This window comes from Gambusia affinis, linkage group LG14 (assembly GCF_019740435.1).
Source record: "Gambusia affinis linkage group LG14, SWU_Gaff_1.0, whole genome shotgun sequence".
NCBI lineage: Eukaryota > Metazoa > Chordata > Actinopteri > Cyprinodontiformes > Poeciliidae > Gambusia > Gambusia affinis.
In genome coordinates this window covers 419282-437917 of record NC_057881.1, presented here as the reverse complement: position 1 = coordinate 437917, position 18636 = coordinate 419282, and the positions used below count along the sequence as shown (strand labels likewise).

The window sequence follows — 18636 nt, the reverse complement described above, 5'->3', positions numbered from 1 at the left end:
GACCTGAATGTTCACAGTAAAGTTTCCTTCTTGCGGCCAATGATTTAGTTTTTCATGTCCAGCTGTTTCTGAAAGCAGAAGAAGAGAGTTGGAGCCTCTGATGTGTCACTTCCTGCTGCGATGCAGAGTTCAGCCTGAGAAGAAGAAGTTCCCGTGGAGGACCATCTCCTGGCTGTGACAGCAGAATGAAGCTGCTTCAGTTCCTCTGCATCCTCCAGCTGAGCTCTCTGTCTCCAGGTAAAGCTCACATTCACACGCTGAAAGGCAGAGCTGGAAGCAGCAGGACTACAGCTGTTATCTGTTACCAGATGGATTTTCCGAATGTTTATCTGATCTCAGCTCTTCTTCTTCATTGTGTTTTTTCTGTAATTTGAATAATCTTCCATGAAATAATTCAAGCATTAGAAACGTTTGCTTGTTTAGAAATATCTACGTCTAATTTCAGTTTTTTCTTCCAGGGTTTTATTTCTGGACAAATTAAATAACTTTTTACAATCTGTTTACAATGCAGTTCAACTGGTTTCCAAAAGCTGGTTCAGAATCTGGACGAGACGAAACCAATCCATCTGTTGCTCTCCAGGTTCTAAATATCTGCTTTTCTGTCAGTTTCCTTGTTAAAGCGTGTGGAAAACGAGTTGTGAGCCTTTAAAACCAAGTCGTATTTCGTGATTAGCGATTGAGAGATGGAATCGGCTCCAGATCTCATTTCTTTGGAGTTTATTGAGCGCTTCTTAAAAACGTGATTCTGCCGCTGCTTTTAAACCGTTTCTAATGTGAGATCTGGATCTTAGTCGAGTTTTAAACAATGACAAATTAAAAATAAAGCTATTTAAAGGTGGATGGTGAGACGGCTCTGATAGTTTCCCCTCCATCGACTGCAAACTGAAACGTGTTTTAAATCCAGGTCTCTGTTTTACATATTCTGTGTGTTTCTGCAGCTTGTTGCTTCACAATGGTGCTCTTAAATTAAAAACTAAACTCCCTTTATTCATCATTTCAGCTCTTCTTGATGCTTCCACTCCAGATCGTGGGGTCCAAGTGGCACCTGAAGACATGGACGGTGAGTAAGACGTTGATCTGCAGCCTTTCCTCCTGACAGAGACCCAAACTCACATCCTGCTGTTCTGGTGCCGACGGTTCGGCCCGCGTCAGGCAGCACCGTGCAGTGCGATGCTGCGGCGGTGGCAGGATGTGGGGTGACCTACTGAGGAAGTGCCTCTGGGTGATGCAGCAGCTGCAGCGCTCCCACCAAACACACTGCAGTTATTGAGACAAGCAGCTTCAGCCACAGATCCTCACTTTACCTGCAGAATCACAGGAAGGGAAACACAATCGCACTTTGACAAGAACAACTAACGGTTCTGTCAGATTTCTAAAGTGTAGAGGAGAATCATGAGCAATGAATTATTTTCACAAAGTAGCTCATCAAATATAGAAAATAATGCATTTGCATGCTTGTCTTAATATCTTTAGGCTTCAAAGTTCAACCACTAACTTTGTGTTTTCTTGCATTTTTCTGAGATCCGACCATCTTGATGTGCTGCCTGTGATCGGCTCCTTTTACCCTCCTGTGTACAAAACTCCAAATATATTTATATATATCTGTGTGTGTGTGTGTGTGTGTGTGTGTGTGTGTGTGTGTGTGTGTGTGTTTTGAAAACATAAGACTAAATTTGTAATTTTATAAGAATAAAGTAGAGATCTAACTCTTACACAGTCACTTAGTAAAGTTCTACTTTTACAATGAAGCAAATCTTTAATCTTCTAACACATCAGGATCAAATGATTATTGATATCAGAACCAACTATCAGAACCGACCGGGCCGCCGACGACCGGGCCGCCGACGACCGGGCCGCCGACGACCGGGCCGCCGACGACCGGGCCGGGCCTTCAGAACCTTCCCAGTCTTATCAGTCTTCTCTGATCATATTGATTTTGTTCTGGAAGTTTCAAGCAGTTTTCTTAGCTTGATCCTGAGACACGGTCAGAGAGGAGTGTCATTGGTTTTCTATTGGTTTTCTAATCAATTGATCAATATACACAATATGATCAAGTTTAAAACATAATGGTTCCAGTTTGTTATTGCAGGACCAGCTGATCAAGTCCAATGAATTCATGATAATAACAATAAATGGTGCTGGGGTGAGGAAAGAGCTGCAGAGGTCAAAGGTTAAAATAACAAACGTTTCAGAATCAATGGAGGCTGACCAAGTCCTGACTGCTGGGCCCAAAGGTTCTGGATTACTACCAGAACCGTCTGTTTGAGTCTCTGCAGGAAGTCGCTTGGCTGCTACAGGAAACAGACAATTAACAATCAGAGACGTGTTGAAACAGGATCTGATCGAAACAAAGAAACAGTTTTGACCGTCTTCCAGGTGGTTTTAGAGAACTTTATTGTACAGTAGAATCCTCTGACCTGGGCCTGTCTTGTAGATGTATTTGGCTCGTCGGTCACCTCTGATCGCAGCGTCTTCCTGCATCGTTTCCACTGCTTTGTCTTTGAGCTCATGGCCTTTAATTGATCAGCTCTAGGAATGCGAACCACAAGCTTTGCTGCCGGTTTGGATAACCGGACATGTTCTGCTGCTCTGCTGAGACTATTGAACATCACCATCTGTTTATCGTGCTACGCTGATGACGCTCTGTTCAGGTTGCTGCAGATTTCTGCTCCAGATTTGTTCCTCTGTGGTTGATGGTTAAGTGTTTCCTCAGTTTTCATCCTGCTCCTCATCCTCTGCTCTGTGACCCTCTGTGCCCTCAGACGACCCTTATGTTCATCACCTCGGCAGCACATGCAGGTGGACTCTCAGGATGCCTGGAGACAGGAGTGGGGAGGCGGTTCCACTCCCACCGGACTTTTTAGACACTCTGACTGAGTGGATCTGCCAGGACCTTAAATGTGGAAGAGTGTATTCTGTGAATAAATTCAACCTGCCTCCCAAAGACAAGTGCTTCCAGGACTGTGTGTATCAGGACCAGCGTCTACAGAACTGCTCAGAGACGTTTACTCCAGGATGCATCGCGCTCACAGAAGTGGTTTGTGGTGAGATTTCCTGATTCTCCAGAAACACAAACGGTGGTGGAGGCCTGAGCTTTTGGCATTTTGTCGATTGCCATCATCAAAACCATCAACGCCCATCAAACGCAGGAAAGTATTCAGTCCCCTGAACTTTTCAACCTTTTGCTGCTTTTCAGGCTTCAAACATAAAGATCTACATTTTTATTATTTTGTGAAAAATCAACAACAATCGTGAGGTGGAACAAAATTTATTGGATATTTTTAACTATTGTTGTCCTGTGGACACAGAACCGCTGGTCGTTGTCCTGTGTCAGACTCTCCCGCCTCAGCTGTAGATCCAGAATGACCATGAGCCTCTTGGCTGCATCTCTGATCTTCTCCTTGTTCCTGATGAAAGTTTAGAGGGACGGCGGGTCTCGGTGGATTTGGTCTGACACTCTTTCCATGTCAACATGATGACCTGCTCAGGGCTCTTTGAGATGTTTAAAGCTGGAGAAATCTTTCTGTTTCTAAATCCAGCTTTAAACGTCTCCCGGTGTTCCTTGGTCTTCATGATGCTCTCTGAGCTTTAAGCACAAACTGAGACCATCGGCTGCATTTGTACTTGATTACACACAGGTGGTTGTATTGATCATCATCAGTCATTCAGGACAACAATGGATCATTCAGAGATCCTCACTGAACGTCTGCAGTGAGTTTGCTGCACTGACAGTAAAGGGGCCAATAATATTACATTATTTGTTAAAAACTTTTAAAATATGCAATACATTTCGTTCCACCTCACGATTGTGTCCCACTTGTTGATTCTTCACAAAATATGAAAAGTTTTAGATCTTTATGTTTGAAGCCTGAAAAGCAGGAAAAGGTTGAAAAGTTGAGGTTCAACACTTGAGCCAGATCTACGCTCCATTTATTAGCTTTCAAAAGTTACTCTAAACATTTAAAGGCACTCAGCGTTTCAGCTGTTCTTCAGTTTTCTAGAAGTTTGTTCCAGATTTGTGGTGCATAGAAGCTGAATGCTGTTTCTCCATGTGTGGTTCTGGTTCTGGATGCAGAGCAGAACCAGAACCTGAGAGTTCTGGAAGGTTGATCCAACAGCAGATTAATATTTTTTCTAAATGTTCTCTAGCTGATTAAAGGCCGACTTTGTAACTGGCTCTATGTGGCTCTGATTGTTCAGGTCAGAGGTCAACCTGATCTCTATTTTCCAGCTGTAACAACTGAAGCTGTGTGTTGACTCTAGATCTATAACTCTAGACAGCTCCTCTTTAATAATGTGCTCATCCACACTTTGATCTGATCTCTGCATCTGTTCAGTGATTGGACAGGGTCAAAGGTCACCTGGCATACCATCTGCATTGTCATGGTAGCTAATCTGATTACTTGTCAGATCCTGAGCCAGTCTAGATATTGAGTAAGAGGAGTCTTAGGATTGGACCCCACAGGTGACCTCTGACCTCTTGATGAGAAGTTTCCTATTGAAACAAAGAAATCCCAGTTCTTCAGTTCAGACTGGAACCAGTTGAGTGCTGGACTGGAGAGTCCGACCCAATTGTCCAGTGGTTCCAGTAATGTGTCGTGATCAGATGTTAGGAAGTCGAGTTTTACGTTCCGACTTTATTTCACATCTCACTAGTCGGGCAATTCTCCACCCAAACTACGTCTGACCAGACACAGCCTTCACTTCACTGGGAGCAATGGGAGCAATGGTGTCTCAATTCAATCATTGGGTTGTTTTCATGTGAGAACTTCCTGCTTTAACATCCTGGTCATTCTGTCTTCAGGTCATCAGTCTGTTCGGCTGAAGGGACACGAGGATCAGTGTGCCGGGCGGGTGGAGGTATGGAAGGACGGGAACTGGGGCACGGTGTGTGACGACAGATGGGACCTGAATAATGGCGACGTGGTTTGCGAACAGCTGGACTGTGGGGTCGCTCTGAGGGTGACGGGTCAGAATGGATTGTTCCCTCCAGGGAGCGGACCGATTCACCTAGAAGAGCTGAACTGCACCGGGAACGAGCAGAACCTGTGGTTCTGTCCGGGTGTCCAGGAAAACTCCATCTGTGGACACAAAGAGGATGCCGGTGTGGTGTGTTCAGGTCAGTTTCCATCAAACATCTGGTCTGTTGGACATGAACTGTCCAAGCTGACGTGTTTCTGCCAATGTCCACATTTGGACACAAAGTCCTGTAGTGGATGCAGTGATGAGGATTATTGGTAGGAGCTGCAATCATTTGAAATGTTTTTCACCAAAAATGAATGAAAACTAAAGATACAAAAATATTAGAATGGGTCAAAGTTAAATTCCCATCTGATTTAACTTCCATTCCCCCAAACATCAAACCATCTAAAGATCCTACCTGTCTTTTCTCCAGTTGTTTTAACTTTACTTTAGTTTTTGGATCTCTTCATTCTAAACCATCAGTTTCTCTGTTTGCTTAAAGTAACAAAGAATCTGAAATATTTGACCTTAAAGCTAAACATTCTGGATAAGCTTGAATCTTTTCTCTTCCTGTTTTCACTGCAGATTCAAAGGCGTTTTTTGGAGAAACCACAGAAGGTGTGACTGAGTTGATGACCACAGGTGAAGATTTCAGAGTTGAATTTTATTTTTTAAAAGAGATCAACAGACTTTCAGGACTATGAACCTGTTCTGACCTCTGTGATGTTGGTCTGTTGCTCCCAGCTCGTCCCGTCGGCGTTCTGTCGCCTGAACGTCTCAGCATGGTGGTTCTGGCTCTTGGCCTGCTTGTTTTTGCCATCTTGAATTTGGTTCTCTGCTGCCTTTACAGGCGACGGCACGGTAGGTCCTCACCTCCTCATCTGTAGGTTAAAGGTCAAATCTGCAGCAAATCCAGCAGTAAAGTTGCTTTTAACGTCATTAGCAAAGTTTAGATCGGTGAGGACAACGGAGCAGACGGTTTGAACAACCTGTGGGCGACGATGAGGAGGAGACGATGAAGATGGACCAAAGCTCTGAAATACTGATTATTGTCAGAGTGATTGATTAAACAGAAAAAGACCCATTTATGATGAATGAAATAATGTTCTTAGATTCAGTTAAAATAAAAATGCTTTGGTGGCTCAGACTTGCTGAAAGCTTTGATTTCCGTAAATTTCTGGTTTTCTGCATTTCGTCCTCCTGAGTTTGTGTTTTTCTGAAGTCTTGTCTGTGTTTCGTTTGCAGTCTTGCTCCTGCAGCAGACTCGCTCCAAGCAGGCGGGGCCCAGCGATCCTCCTCAGAACCTCTACAAGGTGAACCAGAACCTGGTGAGAGCCGGAACCGACCCGCTGCAGGCCACCGGTGAGTCCGGAGCGTCTCCGACCAGCAGCTGCTGTAACGCTGACGGGACGTGGCGTCTATTCATTCTGTGTGTTTCCGTCTCAAAGTCCCGTCCGAGTCCAGGACCGTGTGGAGCCGGACCAGGAGAGCGGACAGCGGTCCGGGAGACCCGGACTGTGAGCCGTCTGTCAGGATGTCCACCTTTCACAGTGAGACACCTTCCTGTTCCCTGATCTGCTTTTGTCTCTGGCCGTTTGCTTCAATTCTACATGTCTGCGGTTTGGAGCTGCGCTGCACTTTGTTTCAGCCTCTGCAGACTGATGCAGTGAAACTGCTGCAGCCTTTGTGGTCAGATTGATGCAGCCTGAGCTTCTCTACAGATTCTCAGAGATACAGAACAGACCTAAAGCCTTCAGCTCTCAGCAGCCTGAGTGAGGAAGGTGAGTCAGTCTGCAGAAACACTGCAGCCAGCTGCTGCAGCAGATCCGTGTCTCTGATTAGCTTCTCAATCTGGAAGGAAAACAAAAAGATTGAAGATCTTGGAGCATCAGAGTTCGGTTTGACTTTATTTTGGTGAATTATTGACATTAAACACAAAAACAGAATTTCTTTACAAATGTTTAGCTTACAAACGAAATATTTTGCCCCCCGGTGGGCGGACCGGTGGACGGAGGCTGCAGCGCCCCCCTGTGGGCGGACCGGTGGACGGAGGCTGCAGCGCCCCCCTGTGGGCGGACCGGTGGGCGGACGCTGCAGCTTCCTGGTTTTACCTTCCAGGCTCCGGCGCAGCCGCAGACGGTCGAACATCCGGGATCTCGGAGGATTCCTTTGACTCGTCCAGCACCTCGTCTGGCGAATGCTACGAAAACGTGACTCCCAGCCAGAACCCGACCCGGTCAGGTGGGTCCGTGAGTAACCAGGTGTCAGCAGGTCCATTTATTTATTCAGCCATGAAGGCCTTCTGTACTTCATGGATGTTTTTCTGGGTCGTCTGCAGTGACATCAGAACCGGGTCAGAACCGGGCTGGGAGCCCGCCACCCTACACAAACACTGGTTTCCAGTTTGCGCTGAGAGGGAAGGGGGCGGAGCCAAGCTCAGGTAAAGGTCAGCGAGAGATGACCTCACACGTCCATCGGCAGGATGCTGACGCTTCTCTGTTGCTAGGTGATGATGAAGATGAGGATGATTATTGTCCTGTGAGCCCAGACTGAAAGCCTTCATCTGATGATGATGATGATGATGATGATGATGATGAAGACCTCCCCCCAGGAACATTCATGGATTCATCTTCAGATTGTTCGTTTTTTTATTCCTGACCACAAATTGGATCAAACTTTGGTCCAATCAGCAGAGAGGAGCAAACTGAGCGCTCAGTGAGTCAGGAGGCGGAGCCAGTCCGGCAGCCATGTTGAAGGACAGTTGGGTTTCATGGTTGGTGGAAAACGGCCGTCTGCAGCTCAGAGTCACATTTGAATCAGGATTTATTTACTGTCCAATGATTTGAACTCTTGTTTCAGATCCCATCAACTTCTTTTCATTGTTTTGAACGTCTCAGATTTTTAGCAGAATCTCCTTTGGTCATTTTCTCATCAAAGCTTTTCTCCATCTGAAATGTTTCATGTTTAACTGTTTTGCTTACAGGTGATGACACTTTAAAACATATTCAGTGGATTTGATTTTATTCTTTTAAATCATGCAAACTCCTCAGCTCAAAATAAAAGGTTCAAAACTCAAAATGAGCCAAAAATATAAATTAAATTTACACAAAAGTCGAAAGATTGACTTCTAATAAATATTATTTATTTGACATTGTGTCCAAAATCCAGAGAAACTCTGTATAGATCTAGAGTTATAGATCTAAAGTTATAGATCCAGAGTTATAGATAAAGGGTTATAGATCCAGAGTTATGGATCCAGAGTTATAGATAAAGGGTTATAGATCCAGAGTTATAGATAAAGGGTTATAGATCCAGAGTTATAGATCCAGAGTTATAGATAAAGGGTTATAGATCCAGAGTTATGGATCCAGAGTTATAGATAAAGGGTTATAGATCCAGAGTCAATGCACAACTTCAGTTGTTCCAGCTGTAAACCAGAGATCAGGCTGACCTCTGACCCCTGACCCTTGGGTTCCATAGTGGGCCTTCTGGAAGCTGCAGAACTTTTCCAGGACTAAAGTCTCAGATCAGAGAAACTCATCCAGGCTTTAGTTTCTCTTTAGTGGCTTTGATTCCTGCAGCAGCGTCTTCACAGGTCCGATAGACAGATTCGACATTAATAAACATTTGTCAGAGTTCCTGGTCCAGGTTCTCCAGGTTCTCCAGGTGAGCAGGGTTGATCTGTGACACCTGAGCAGGTGAGTGAGCATCTGCAGTCTCTGCTCCTCCAGGCAGACGTTTCAGATCCTCTACTTGAGCCAAACCTGTTAGATGAAACCGTGGGCTGAAGCAGAGGATGTGGACCAGAGTGGAAACACGCTGATCTACATGACAAACATCTAGAAAACTGGATGGCTTCCACAGAGAGACGCTGATCCGACCAAACCAGAGTTATGCAAGACTTTATTTAATCTGAGACAATCAAAGAGTTGAAACTTCATTTCTTCCTTCAGAATCACTGATTACATGCAGACGTTTGTTCATTTATTGCAGCTTTGATTTGATATTTCCTGTCAGTTTCTTCATTTTAAGCCGTAAATAAGAAACAAAAAACCATAAAAGGATTTTAGAAACCTGAAAACTTGATCCAGATTCAGGAGTTTAGATTTCCGGGACTAAACTGGATCAGAACCCGTTATTATGGGGTTGATCTACATGACACAAGAAAACCAAAGAAACCCAAAGAAAACACGTTGAAGACCAGCAGCTGTGGCTCCCAGCAGGGGGCGCTCTAGCAGAGGGGGAGGCTGGTGGAGCAGCAGGCCACTTCATAGATGACGCTGATCAGACACAGTCCGCCTGCAGACACGGCCGAGCCGGAGCTGAACACGCTGTTGCCCTCGGTGGGGCGGGGCGGGCTCTCGGTGGTGCCAGAGGGGGGGACGTCCACCACAGAGAAGGATCTAGACTGGACGCTCCAGTCCTTCAGAGTGAAGACCATGGTCAGGTTCTCCCCTGCAGAGAGAAGTCGGGCCGTTACTAGAGGTGCACCGGGTTAGCCCCGCCCTCTATATTAGCCCCGCCCTCTATATTGGCCCCGCCCTCTATATTAACCCCGCCCTCTATATTGACCCCGCCCTCTATATTAGCCCCGCCCTCTATATTGGCCCCGCCCTCCATATTGGCCCCGCCCACCAGGTCATGTCTAGTCACTGCACTGTTGCTAGCTGGTAACTTTCTTGTTTTTAGAAAATTTTTCAAAAAACTGCAATCGGTGCAGCCCTGCCCGTTACCGTGACGATTAGTGTAACCCACAGGAAAGGTTTCTTCAAAGACACCTGATAATAGTAGATGGTAGGCACATTAATTTACTGCAGTGACTAATACCAACACTATACGAGTGTAAAGACAGTCAGGTCTGATCAGCAGATTTTAAATTCACGGGAATCTAAATGTGACAAGAGAGACACGACGTCTCTAAGAACCAGTAGAATTTAATATAGTGAACAATTGTGGATCCACATTTACAAATAAGAAAAAATAGCACGTTTTTGAAAAAAATAAACCAAAAGAAATAATCCAGTCTTGTCGATGTGTCTGTCAAATGTTCATGTACTGTTTCACGGCTGGTGACCAGTCGGGTCACCATCTACCAGGTCACTCGGTCCTCTGGGCCGCTCGCCATCAGAGTTCTGGTTACCCTACAGGCCAAGAGTTCACCATAACAAAAACATCCTGCCCGATGCTCCGACGATACACGGGGATTTTTCCAGGCTTCAGCCGCTCACCAGGGAAGCTTTCGATTTCCAAGATTCTTCATCAAATTCTACAAGATCTTCCAGAACCGTCGGCTCTGAGCTCTCAGGCGTCTGACCCAATCTGAGCAGAATCTCACCCCACAGTTAAAGTCAACCTCATTGGCTGATGTGAAATCAGGCTGGCCAGCTATTGGTTGTTTAATCCGTCACTAAAAGCAATCACTAAAGGCATATTTCACAGTTTTTAAAGATTTTTAGCACTTTTTATCTATATTTATGAACGTATTTATTAACTTATTTTTAACTTTATTACTTTTTAACTCTTATTGTAGAATAAGACATTAAATCGACATCTATATATTTTATACTTGTGTTTTTAAACACTGGGATACAGTACGGTAGGGTCAGGGGTCAGGGGTCTGGAGGTTAACTCACCACTGGTCAGGATGGAGAGGTCACTGAAGATGGCCCAGCAGCTGCTGAAGCGGATGGTGGTGTTACCGCCCAGTCCTCCCACCGGGTCGCCGCTGGCGTTCTTCAGGCTGGCCGTCACGGTGAGCGAGGTCACACCCACCGAGACGCAGTTACCCTGAAACATCAGCACAAACCCTGTTACCGGGCAGACTTGCTGTTACAGCCCGGTAACGGGGCAGTCTCCCCCGGTAACGGGGCAGTTCCTCCCGGTAACGGGGCAGTCCCCCCCGGTAACGGGGCAGTTTCCCCCAGTAACGGGGCAGTCCCGCCCGGTAACGGGGCAGTCCCCCCCGGTAACGGGGCAGTTTCCCCCGGTAACGGGGCAGTCCCCCCCGGTAACGGGGCAGTTTCCCCCGGTAACGGGGCAGTTTCCCCCGGTAACGGGGCAGTCCCGCCCGGTAACGGGGCAGTCCCCCCCGGTAACGGGGCAGTTTCCCCCGGTAACGGGGCAGTCCCGCCATAGCAGGGCAGTCCCGAACGGGCAGTCCCCCCGCAACGGGCAGTTTCCCCGGTAACGGGCAGTCCCCAACGGGCAGTCGTAACGGGCAGTTTCGCACGGGCAGTTTCTAAGATTTATTACAACTTATTAAGTATCCGGGTTCAGCTGGAATATTTTTGCATATTTAGACCAAACTAGTGAATTTTGAGGAATTTATTAATTTAGGTAAAAAATTCCCTGTGGACATTTAAAACAGTTGTAACATTGTGGTTTAATCCATTCATCTGTATTGGAAGAAAAACTGTTTACTGGGAACAATGGTTGGTGAAGGGAAAACTCACTGTGGATGATCTGTACACAGACGAGGTTTTTATGTCTTTTTCAGATCTCATGCAGAAATATAACTTAAAAAAAGATAGTTTCTGGAGATATCTACAAATTAGAGACGGTTTTATTAAAGACAGTTTCACACATAAGGATAATCCAATACAGGAATTTATGGGTTCAAGTGATATTAAATATAAGGCATCAACATTTTATAAATTATTTAACAGTATGTAAAAGGATGTATGTAAAAGTGCAGAGGGACCTTGGCTGCATTTTAGAAGAAGAATGGTTGAATGAACTTTCAAATAATGGAAAATATATTAAAGAATTGAGAGGGAAATTTATGCACTATAAAATAGTACATCGATTTTATTTCACCCCATCCAGGCTCCATAAAATGGGCCTGATCACCAATAATTTATACTGGAAATACAAAACAGAACCAGGAACTTTTATACATGTGATATGAGAGTGTAAATGTATCTCCTCATTCTGGAAAGACGTATTAAAACACATTGGAAAGTGGATATTTGTGGGGAAACCCAGTGATGCCTAATATGTCAAAACACCAGAGCACCCTTGATTGCAGGGGGACTGGGGGAGGGACCAATAATCCTCACAAATCTTCAACTGTTCTGAATATTAAAAACTGGTTGGAGTTGATGTTGGAAATGGTGTCATATGAACAAATAATGACAGAAAACTTCACAAAATCCTGGAACGGTTTTTCTCTTCTGCAATCCTGGGACAAGTTCCTGTGATGAACTGCAGTTTTGGAAAGTATTGACGAGTGATTATTTCTGTTTACTGTGGATGTTTCTGCTAACATCGAGGATATTTGTAAATGCCAATTTTTATTTATTTATTTACTTATATTTTTTTGTGAAATTTTAATTTTTATTTTACTGATATGCGCTGACCTGGTGGTTTTGTTTTGTTTTTGGGAGAGGTTGTATAGCTGTATGCCTTAAAATAATAAAAACTTTAATAATCAAACATTCCCTGTGGAACAAAAGCATTCTCCAAACATCCTTCAACAAGCTAAAACTGAAGCTTAATCATCTGAGAATACTTTGATCATTTGATAAACAGCATTTATTTGATTTTTATTTGTTTTTCTGCTGATCTCTGTCCTCCCACCACCCCGTTGTTTTTCTGACAATTTACAAAGCTAATGCTAACCGGCAGTAGCAGCTATGGGCCCCATGCCAGTTCTGGTACAGGAAGTGCTATGTTGGCAACACCAAGAACTCCAGGAGCAACTTACTGGGTTGGGGAGGAACCTGTTCATAACTGCTGGCAAGTCCAGAGTTTTTAGTCAATTCAGTTTTTTCAACTGCATGGATTCTTCTGAGTATCCATACATTTTGTCCTCCTAACCCTCTCAGCCTGCAGCTGTTCTACTGTTTTCTTTTGTTCAGTTGGTTATTTTGGATTTTGTTAGTTAAATGGTTCTGGTTGCCACTAGGGGGCGCTCTCCTGCCGGTGCTGTGAAAGATTAAAACTACATGAGAGAATTATTTAAAGAGAAAATGCTTCTTTCAGGAAATGAAAGAGGGACAAATAAAGAGAAAATAAAAATGTTGTGCTGCAGTCTGATGTTTGGTCTTAGAAATTAAAGTTATGAATGAATGAATGAATGAATGAATGAATGAATGAATGAATGAATGAATGAATGAATGAATGAATGAATCCTGCTGAGACCTAGCTGCTGGTCTCTCCCCTGGTTTTTCTGTCCTGGTGTTCTGATCCAGGTGGCGGCTGACCTCACCTGGTCGTCCACGGCCATCAGAACCGGCTGCAGGAGCAGCGGACCCACCGCCTCTCCGGCCACCAGATCTTGGATCAGCAGCAGCCGCGACACGCTCGACACGTAACTCGCCTTGGGTTCCTCTCTGGACACGTTCTCTGCTGCCACCTGCAGGTGAAACGAGGTGAATCAGCTAAACTGTTGGCGCCGGCGCTGCGGTCCGGCCGATCGGACCCACTTGACTCCAGCCGGGGTCCGAAGACGCGGGCGGCGGCGGGGTGATTCCCACGGAGGAGACGTCGAAGCCGATGGACTGGCTGAGGTTCCCGGACAGCGCCGCCTGACCCAGATCGTCTGCGATGTTCTTCAGCAGCTGAAAGTCTTCCTCACCTGGAAGAGCAGACGTCATTCCAACTGGGTTCCTCGAAGCGCTCAACCCGTTTACCGGAGCACTGACCCGCGGTGCCGTTGGCGCTCTGCTGGACCGGAGGTTTCCGGATCTCCACCTCCACCGTCAGGCCCGCGGATCTCTTCCTGCGCCGCGCGCCGCCGCTCTCCCTCACCACCCGGGAGACGCGGATCATGTTGGCGGGAATTCTGAGGAAGAGAGCCAGGTTCTGGACCAGGCTTTCTCCAAAGAACTGGTCCTCGGTGAGGGCGGGCATGTTGAAGGCCAGAACCAGAACCGGGGCAGTCCTGATCTCCAGCGGACCAGAACCTCTCAGCAGAACCTTCAACATCTTGTAGTCCCGGTCAAAGAAGTTGGTTCCCATGGAGGCGTTCATCTGAGGGACGAACTCACCTGGAGGGAGAGGACGGTGTGCTGTGATTGGACCGCATGGAACCTCCTGCAGCAGAACCTCCTGCAGCAGAACCTCCTGCAGCAGAACCTCCTGCAGCAGAACCTCCTGAGCAGAACCTCCTGAGCAGAACCTCCTGCAGCAGAACCTCCTGAGCAGAACCTCCTGCAGCAGAACCTCCTGCAGCAGAACCTCCTGAGCAGAACCTCCTGAGCAGAACCTCCTGCAGCAGAACCTCCTGCAGCAGAACCTCCTGCAGAAGAACCTCCTGCAGCAGAACCTCCTGCAGCAGAACCTCCTGCAGCAGAACCTCCTGCAGAAGAACCTCCTGAGCAGAACCTCCTGCTCACTCAGAACCGTCTGTCCATCTTTAGCTTCAGTGCTGGAATCGTTACTCTACTTTCGGTTCCTCAGCTCTACGCCTCTGTTACTGTCCAACCTGACAGAAACGGTTGGCCAATAATTCATAGCTTACAATGGAGGAAAGGTCAAAGGTCATTCTATTAGTTCTGGCACATGAGAACGGATTTTTCTGGCATTTTAATATTTTGTTCCTCTCCATTTGTTTGTAAAGTTATGGACAGAAATATAATTTGCCTCATTTGGAGGCAAATTTAACTAAATTTAAATTTATTCCCTAAATATTTCAGTCCTTAGTTTGAAACTGACATTTATAAATGAGTGAATTTAATGGTGAACACATTAATATGTGTTCATTTTGATGGTATCTTTCCAAACGACAGCACACCTCTGAACGCCGGCTCCCTCAGGACGTAGTCGGACCCGTCGTTGTTCCACACGGCGTTGCTCGGGGCGACCAGCCGGTCCTCCACGTAGACGTCCAGCCGCTGAGGGTTGGAGTAGAAGACGGACACCAGGACGCTCTGCGGGGGCCGGACACGGAGACAGGAGGTCAGACATGAGAGAACTGAAAGCAGCCGAGCGTCCAGAACCCAACGGACCTCAGACGGGTCAGAGTTGAGCATCATGAGGCGGAGCTTCTGCGGGCTGACGCCGGTGAAGTAGACGTCGAAGGCGTGTCCGGTGGCCATGATGCTGTGGAACAGAGACACTCGGCGCTGGCAGGTGTATCCTGCACACCAACCGTGATCCTGAGGGCCTGCGCCGACAAAACACGATGAAAACCCGGCGTCCGCCCGACCGGCCTTAAGAACCACCAGAACCTTACCGTTAATCAGATCCACGAAGCCGTCCCCCAGCACGGCCACCGGGGACAGGCGGCGGGTCTCCGTGTCCGAGTCCAGGCTCTCGATCACCACCATCCGGTAGTTCAGGCCGAAGCACTTGTAGCTCTGCCAGGAGCTCATGTAGGTGCAGTTTTTCCTGATGACCCCTGAACGCACCACGAGCAGCTGTGAGAGGAAGGCTCGGCGGGTCGGGTCGCTCTGACGCTCCGCTTACCTTTCCGAGGCGCCACCTGCTCCACGGGGATCCGGCTGCCGTTCAGGAACGTCAGCATGACTTTGGGGATGCGGTAGTCGCCCAGCCCCCGGCGGGGGTCTCCTCCCCACTCGAACTCGGACTGCGGCACCACGCTCCCCACGGCGCCCAGGAACGAGCCGTCCAAGTCCTTCAACAAACTCTTCTTCTTGGCATCGCAGTCCATGTCCACACAGTCAGCCGGGTTCGCTTTGCTGACGAGCAAAAACACAGACCCACATCAGTCCACGAATCCAGGAAAGATTCCCAACATTCCCAAAGACTCGGCTCGATTGGCAGCAACCTGTTCCCCTCCTGGCCTGTGGGGGCGCTGCACCAACAACCACTGAAGGAAACCACACAAAAACCTCTGAAGACACTGAGAGCAACTTCCTTCTTCACCAGATGGAAACAAGATGGAGGCGTCAGATTTTAGTGTTGGAGGATTTCTGTTTAGTCTTTGGCTGAAGACCAGGAGACATTTCTGCTGCTAGCGCTAGGCTAGCATGTTAGCTTTGGTAGGATTTACCCAGAATGGCCAAAATCTGAGAATTGAGATGATACACCACTGTGTCGTAACTTGGACATCCAAAATGGCAGACTGGTCGCAGTTCAGGCGTTTGTTCTGCTAAGAAGTACAAAAATGATTTTAAATGTACAGTAAAAGTTTTTTGTTAGGAAGAAATCGATTCCATCTCTAAGTTTTAATCTAATAAAATTTAGTCTTCTAACGGGATGAAAAGTTAAATTATATTAATGATTTAATTTCTGTTTTATCCACAAATACTGATTTCTAAAAACCACAGCCATTTTTAAAGTGAAATAATTTTATTTAGAGAGCAATTAAACGCCGCAGCATCACAGAAACTTAAACTTTATGTTAACATGTAAGATTTAAAGTTTGTCTTTTATTTGTAGCGTTTTGTTTTACTTTCCTCAGTTTGACTGTAATCTTTTATTTTCATTCATTTTATCATTTCAAACCTTTTTGTTCCCAATGAGTCAAACTATTTTCTTTAGCTTTTCTACAAACAGGAGAAAAAAACAAAACCTTCCCATAATGCCGCCGTTTAACTCAAAATGTCACATGCAGCAATGAACTGTGGGTTGTACACTTTGCCAAAGTCTCTGCGTAAGCACAAAAATGGGCGGGGCTAAAGCAGGAAGTGGACAATGTGGAACGCAGCCAGAACCGCCTCTGAAGAACAGGAACCAGAACCCAACCAGAGTTCACTTCAGCCAGAGGTCAGAGGTCACGTACCATTCTCACCAACCGGACCGGATGGTTCGGTCTGAACTCACCTCACATCGGGTCGGTGAATGAAGACCCGGGCGTCCTCGGTGCCGTCCAGCAGCCTGACGGCTGAAACCTGCAGGGGGTGCTGCAGGTCCTCGTTCAGAGGGTTGGTCATGAACACGTAGTTCCTCTCTCCGGAGCAGATGTCACGGAAACCAACGAAGGTCGTGTCTGCAACGGAAGAAGCGGGACTGAGGAGGAAGTCCGATGAGACGGGAGCAGGACGGTTAGCGGGCCGGACCTGTGACCGTCATCAGGCCTTTGATGGCGTTGTAGTTCATGTTCAGGTGATGCGGTTTCTCCGGAGCCGTGTTGTGTCCGGACTGGAAAGTCGGCCAGCAGATTCCGGATCGACCTCCTGCGGGAAGAGAGACAGGAAGTGAGAAGACCGCCAGAGCGTCTTCCTGCTCAGATCCTCCAACAGAACCAGAACCATCTGCAGTAAATATTGTGGTTCCACTGAAACCCAGACAAAACCAATCAGAACCAGTCCTGGTCCAGACCTGGGAACGGCAGAAACTTTTCCTCCCATTAGGAATAATCCCGGCAGAAGCTCCTATAGGCTCAGTGACCGACCAATCAGACACCACTGCATGTTTCCATGGAAACCAGATGCATCATCAACCTCTGGTCCCTCAAAGACTCCAGGTCTGGATCCACATTTTAACCGTAACGGGAGGTGGAACAGCTTCCTATTGGCTGTTGAGCTGCAGGTGCTTCACGTTCCCCAAGTCTGTTTCTGATTGGTTAATGGCCACCAGGTGGCGACTGCTTCCCTCTGCAGCTGATTACTGACCGTTAAAGTCACAATCAAAAAGCTAATTATTGAATTAGTTTTATGATTAAAAAAATCATAAAGTTAAAGTTTCATCAGCTGCCAGTCGGTGAAACTCAGGCGGCTCGATGGGTCAATGTGGACGAACTGGTAGAACCGGGCCGGAAGCGGATCCGAGCCGCCCGTTCTGATGCAGCCTCACCTTGTGGCGGTCTGGGCGCTCGGTGGAGAGACGTGGTGGCGACGTTGAAGTCGTCGGAGCTCAACGTGTCCGAACAGTTAAAGGCTGGGCTGCTGCCCACAATCAGGGAGTTCTGGGAAGAAACAAAAAATAGAAAACAAACTCCGACCGCAGCGGCTGCAGGTGTCAGCCAATCAGGGAGCAGCTCACCTGAACGAGCACCGACTTATCTGCATAGGCATGAGACAGAGAGGGCGGGGCAAAAACCAGCGGCATGATGCCCATCCCGTTGTCCACCAGCGTCACGTTGGAAACCACCACGTCCATGATGACCTGAGGAAGACGAGATACATCATGATTCTGCTTCCTGGGATTTCAGCCTCACCTTTATTTTCTGTTTTCATATTTTTAGATCAGATCTTGAAAAACAGCCAAAACAAAATGGCTGCCAGTACAAACTGAAGAACTGATGATATTTTATTAAACTGAACTTTTCTGATAGAAAACAGGAGAACACCTGGTGTGAGGCTTTAACGTCTAGCAGCACGAAGAGCAGAAACTATTAAACATCATGAGAAACTAACTAGAGAGAGACGGAAAACTTCCTGCATCCGGATCCTGAGTTTTCCCAACCTGGAAGTAGATGGCGAAGTCAAAGGCCTTCCAGACGAAGAATCCTCGGATGAAGCTGCAGCCGGCCAGGCCGTCCTTGTTGAGGTAGACTCCATACGGACCGCCGTGGGCCTCGTTCTGGACCCAGGCCTCGTTCGGGTTCTGGAAGCCTGCGGGAGCAGAGGAGTTGATCGGAACGCCGCCCTACTCCGAGGAAATCCTCCGACAGGAAACGATCCGACAGGAAACGATCCGACAGGAAACGATCCGACAGGAAACGATCCGACAGGAAACGATCCGACAGGAAACGATCCGACAGGAAACGATCCGACAGGAAACGATCCGACAGGAAACGATCCGAGAGGAAACGATCCGACAGGA

General features: G+C 47.0%; 2 protein-coding genes across 4 annotated transcripts in view; one reads left to right on the top strand and one right to left on the bottom strand.

Moving 5' to 3' along the window:
• Positions 1 to 117: 117 nt before the first annotated feature.
• On the top strand, positions 118 to 8041 carry LOC122843801 (T-cell differentiation antigen CD6-like). Of its 2 annotated transcripts, XM_044138843.1 has the most exons (12): positions 118 to 237; positions 1001 to 1060; positions 2763 to 3044; positions 4805 to 5119; positions 5548 to 5604; positions 5707 to 5823; positions 6208 to 6324; positions 6411 to 6512; positions 6684 to 6743; positions 7081 to 7203; positions 7301 to 7402; positions 7469 to 8041. In XM_044138843.1, exons 1-12 carry the CDS (start codon positions 186 to 188, stop codon positions 7513 to 7515), a joined length of 1434 nt encoding a protein of 477 aa, XP_043994778.1. In that variant the 5' UTR covers positions 118 to 185; the 3' UTR covers positions 7516 to 8041. The 2 variants fall into 2 exon arrangements, with proteins under 2 accessions (XP_043994778.1, XP_043994779.1); XM_044138844.1 differs by lacking the exon at positions 6684 to 6743.
• Positions 8042 to 8848: 807 nt separating this feature from the next.
• Positions 8849 to 18636, bottom strand: part of LOC122843797 (fibrocystin-L-like) — a 47352-nt gene continuing 37564 nt past the window's right edge. For both annotated transcript variants that reach the window (XM_044138835.1, XM_044138836.1), the window contains 14 exons: positions 18277 to 18425; positions 17854 to 17976; positions 17665 to 17776; positions 16929 to 17045; positions 16693 to 16858; positions 15373 to 15605; positions 15140 to 15304; positions 14913 to 15070; positions 14699 to 14834; positions 13608 to 13952; positions 13389 to 13540; positions 13172 to 13318; positions 10596 to 10749; positions 8849 to 9417 (listed from right to left, as the gene is read on the bottom strand). In XM_044138835.1, coding sequence (XP_043994770.1) covers positions 9194 to 9417; positions 10596 to 10749; positions 13172 to 13318; positions 13389 to 13540; positions 13608 to 13952; positions 14699 to 14834; positions 14913 to 15070; positions 15140 to 15304; positions 15373 to 15605; positions 16693 to 16858; positions 16929 to 17045; positions 17665 to 17776; positions 17854 to 17976; positions 18277 to 18425 — 2381 coding nt within the window. In that variant the 3' untranslated portion in view covers positions 8849 to 9193. The remainder of the gene's footprint in view (positions 9418 to 10595; positions 10750 to 13171; positions 13319 to 13388; positions 13541 to 13607; positions 13953 to 14698; positions 14835 to 14912; positions 15071 to 15139; positions 15305 to 15372; positions 15606 to 16692; positions 16859 to 16928; positions 17046 to 17664; positions 17777 to 17853; positions 17977 to 18276; positions 18426 to 18636) is intronic.

Excerpts from the sequence above, each read along its gene's own strand:
- LOC122843801 (XM_044138843.1), top strand. The coding sequence starts at position 186 with ATGAAGCTGCTTCAGTTCCTCTGCATCCTCCAGCTGAGCTCTCTGTCT. Across the intron at positions 5,605-5,706 it reads GACTGAGTTGATGACCACAG|CTCGTCCCGTCGGCGTTCTG; the intron begins GTGAAGATTTCA and ends TGTTGCTCCCAG. Across the intron at positions 7,403-7,468 it reads GGGGGCGGAGCCAAGCTCAG|GTGATGATGAAGATGAGGAT; the intron begins GTAAAGGTCAGC and ends CTCTGTTGCTAG.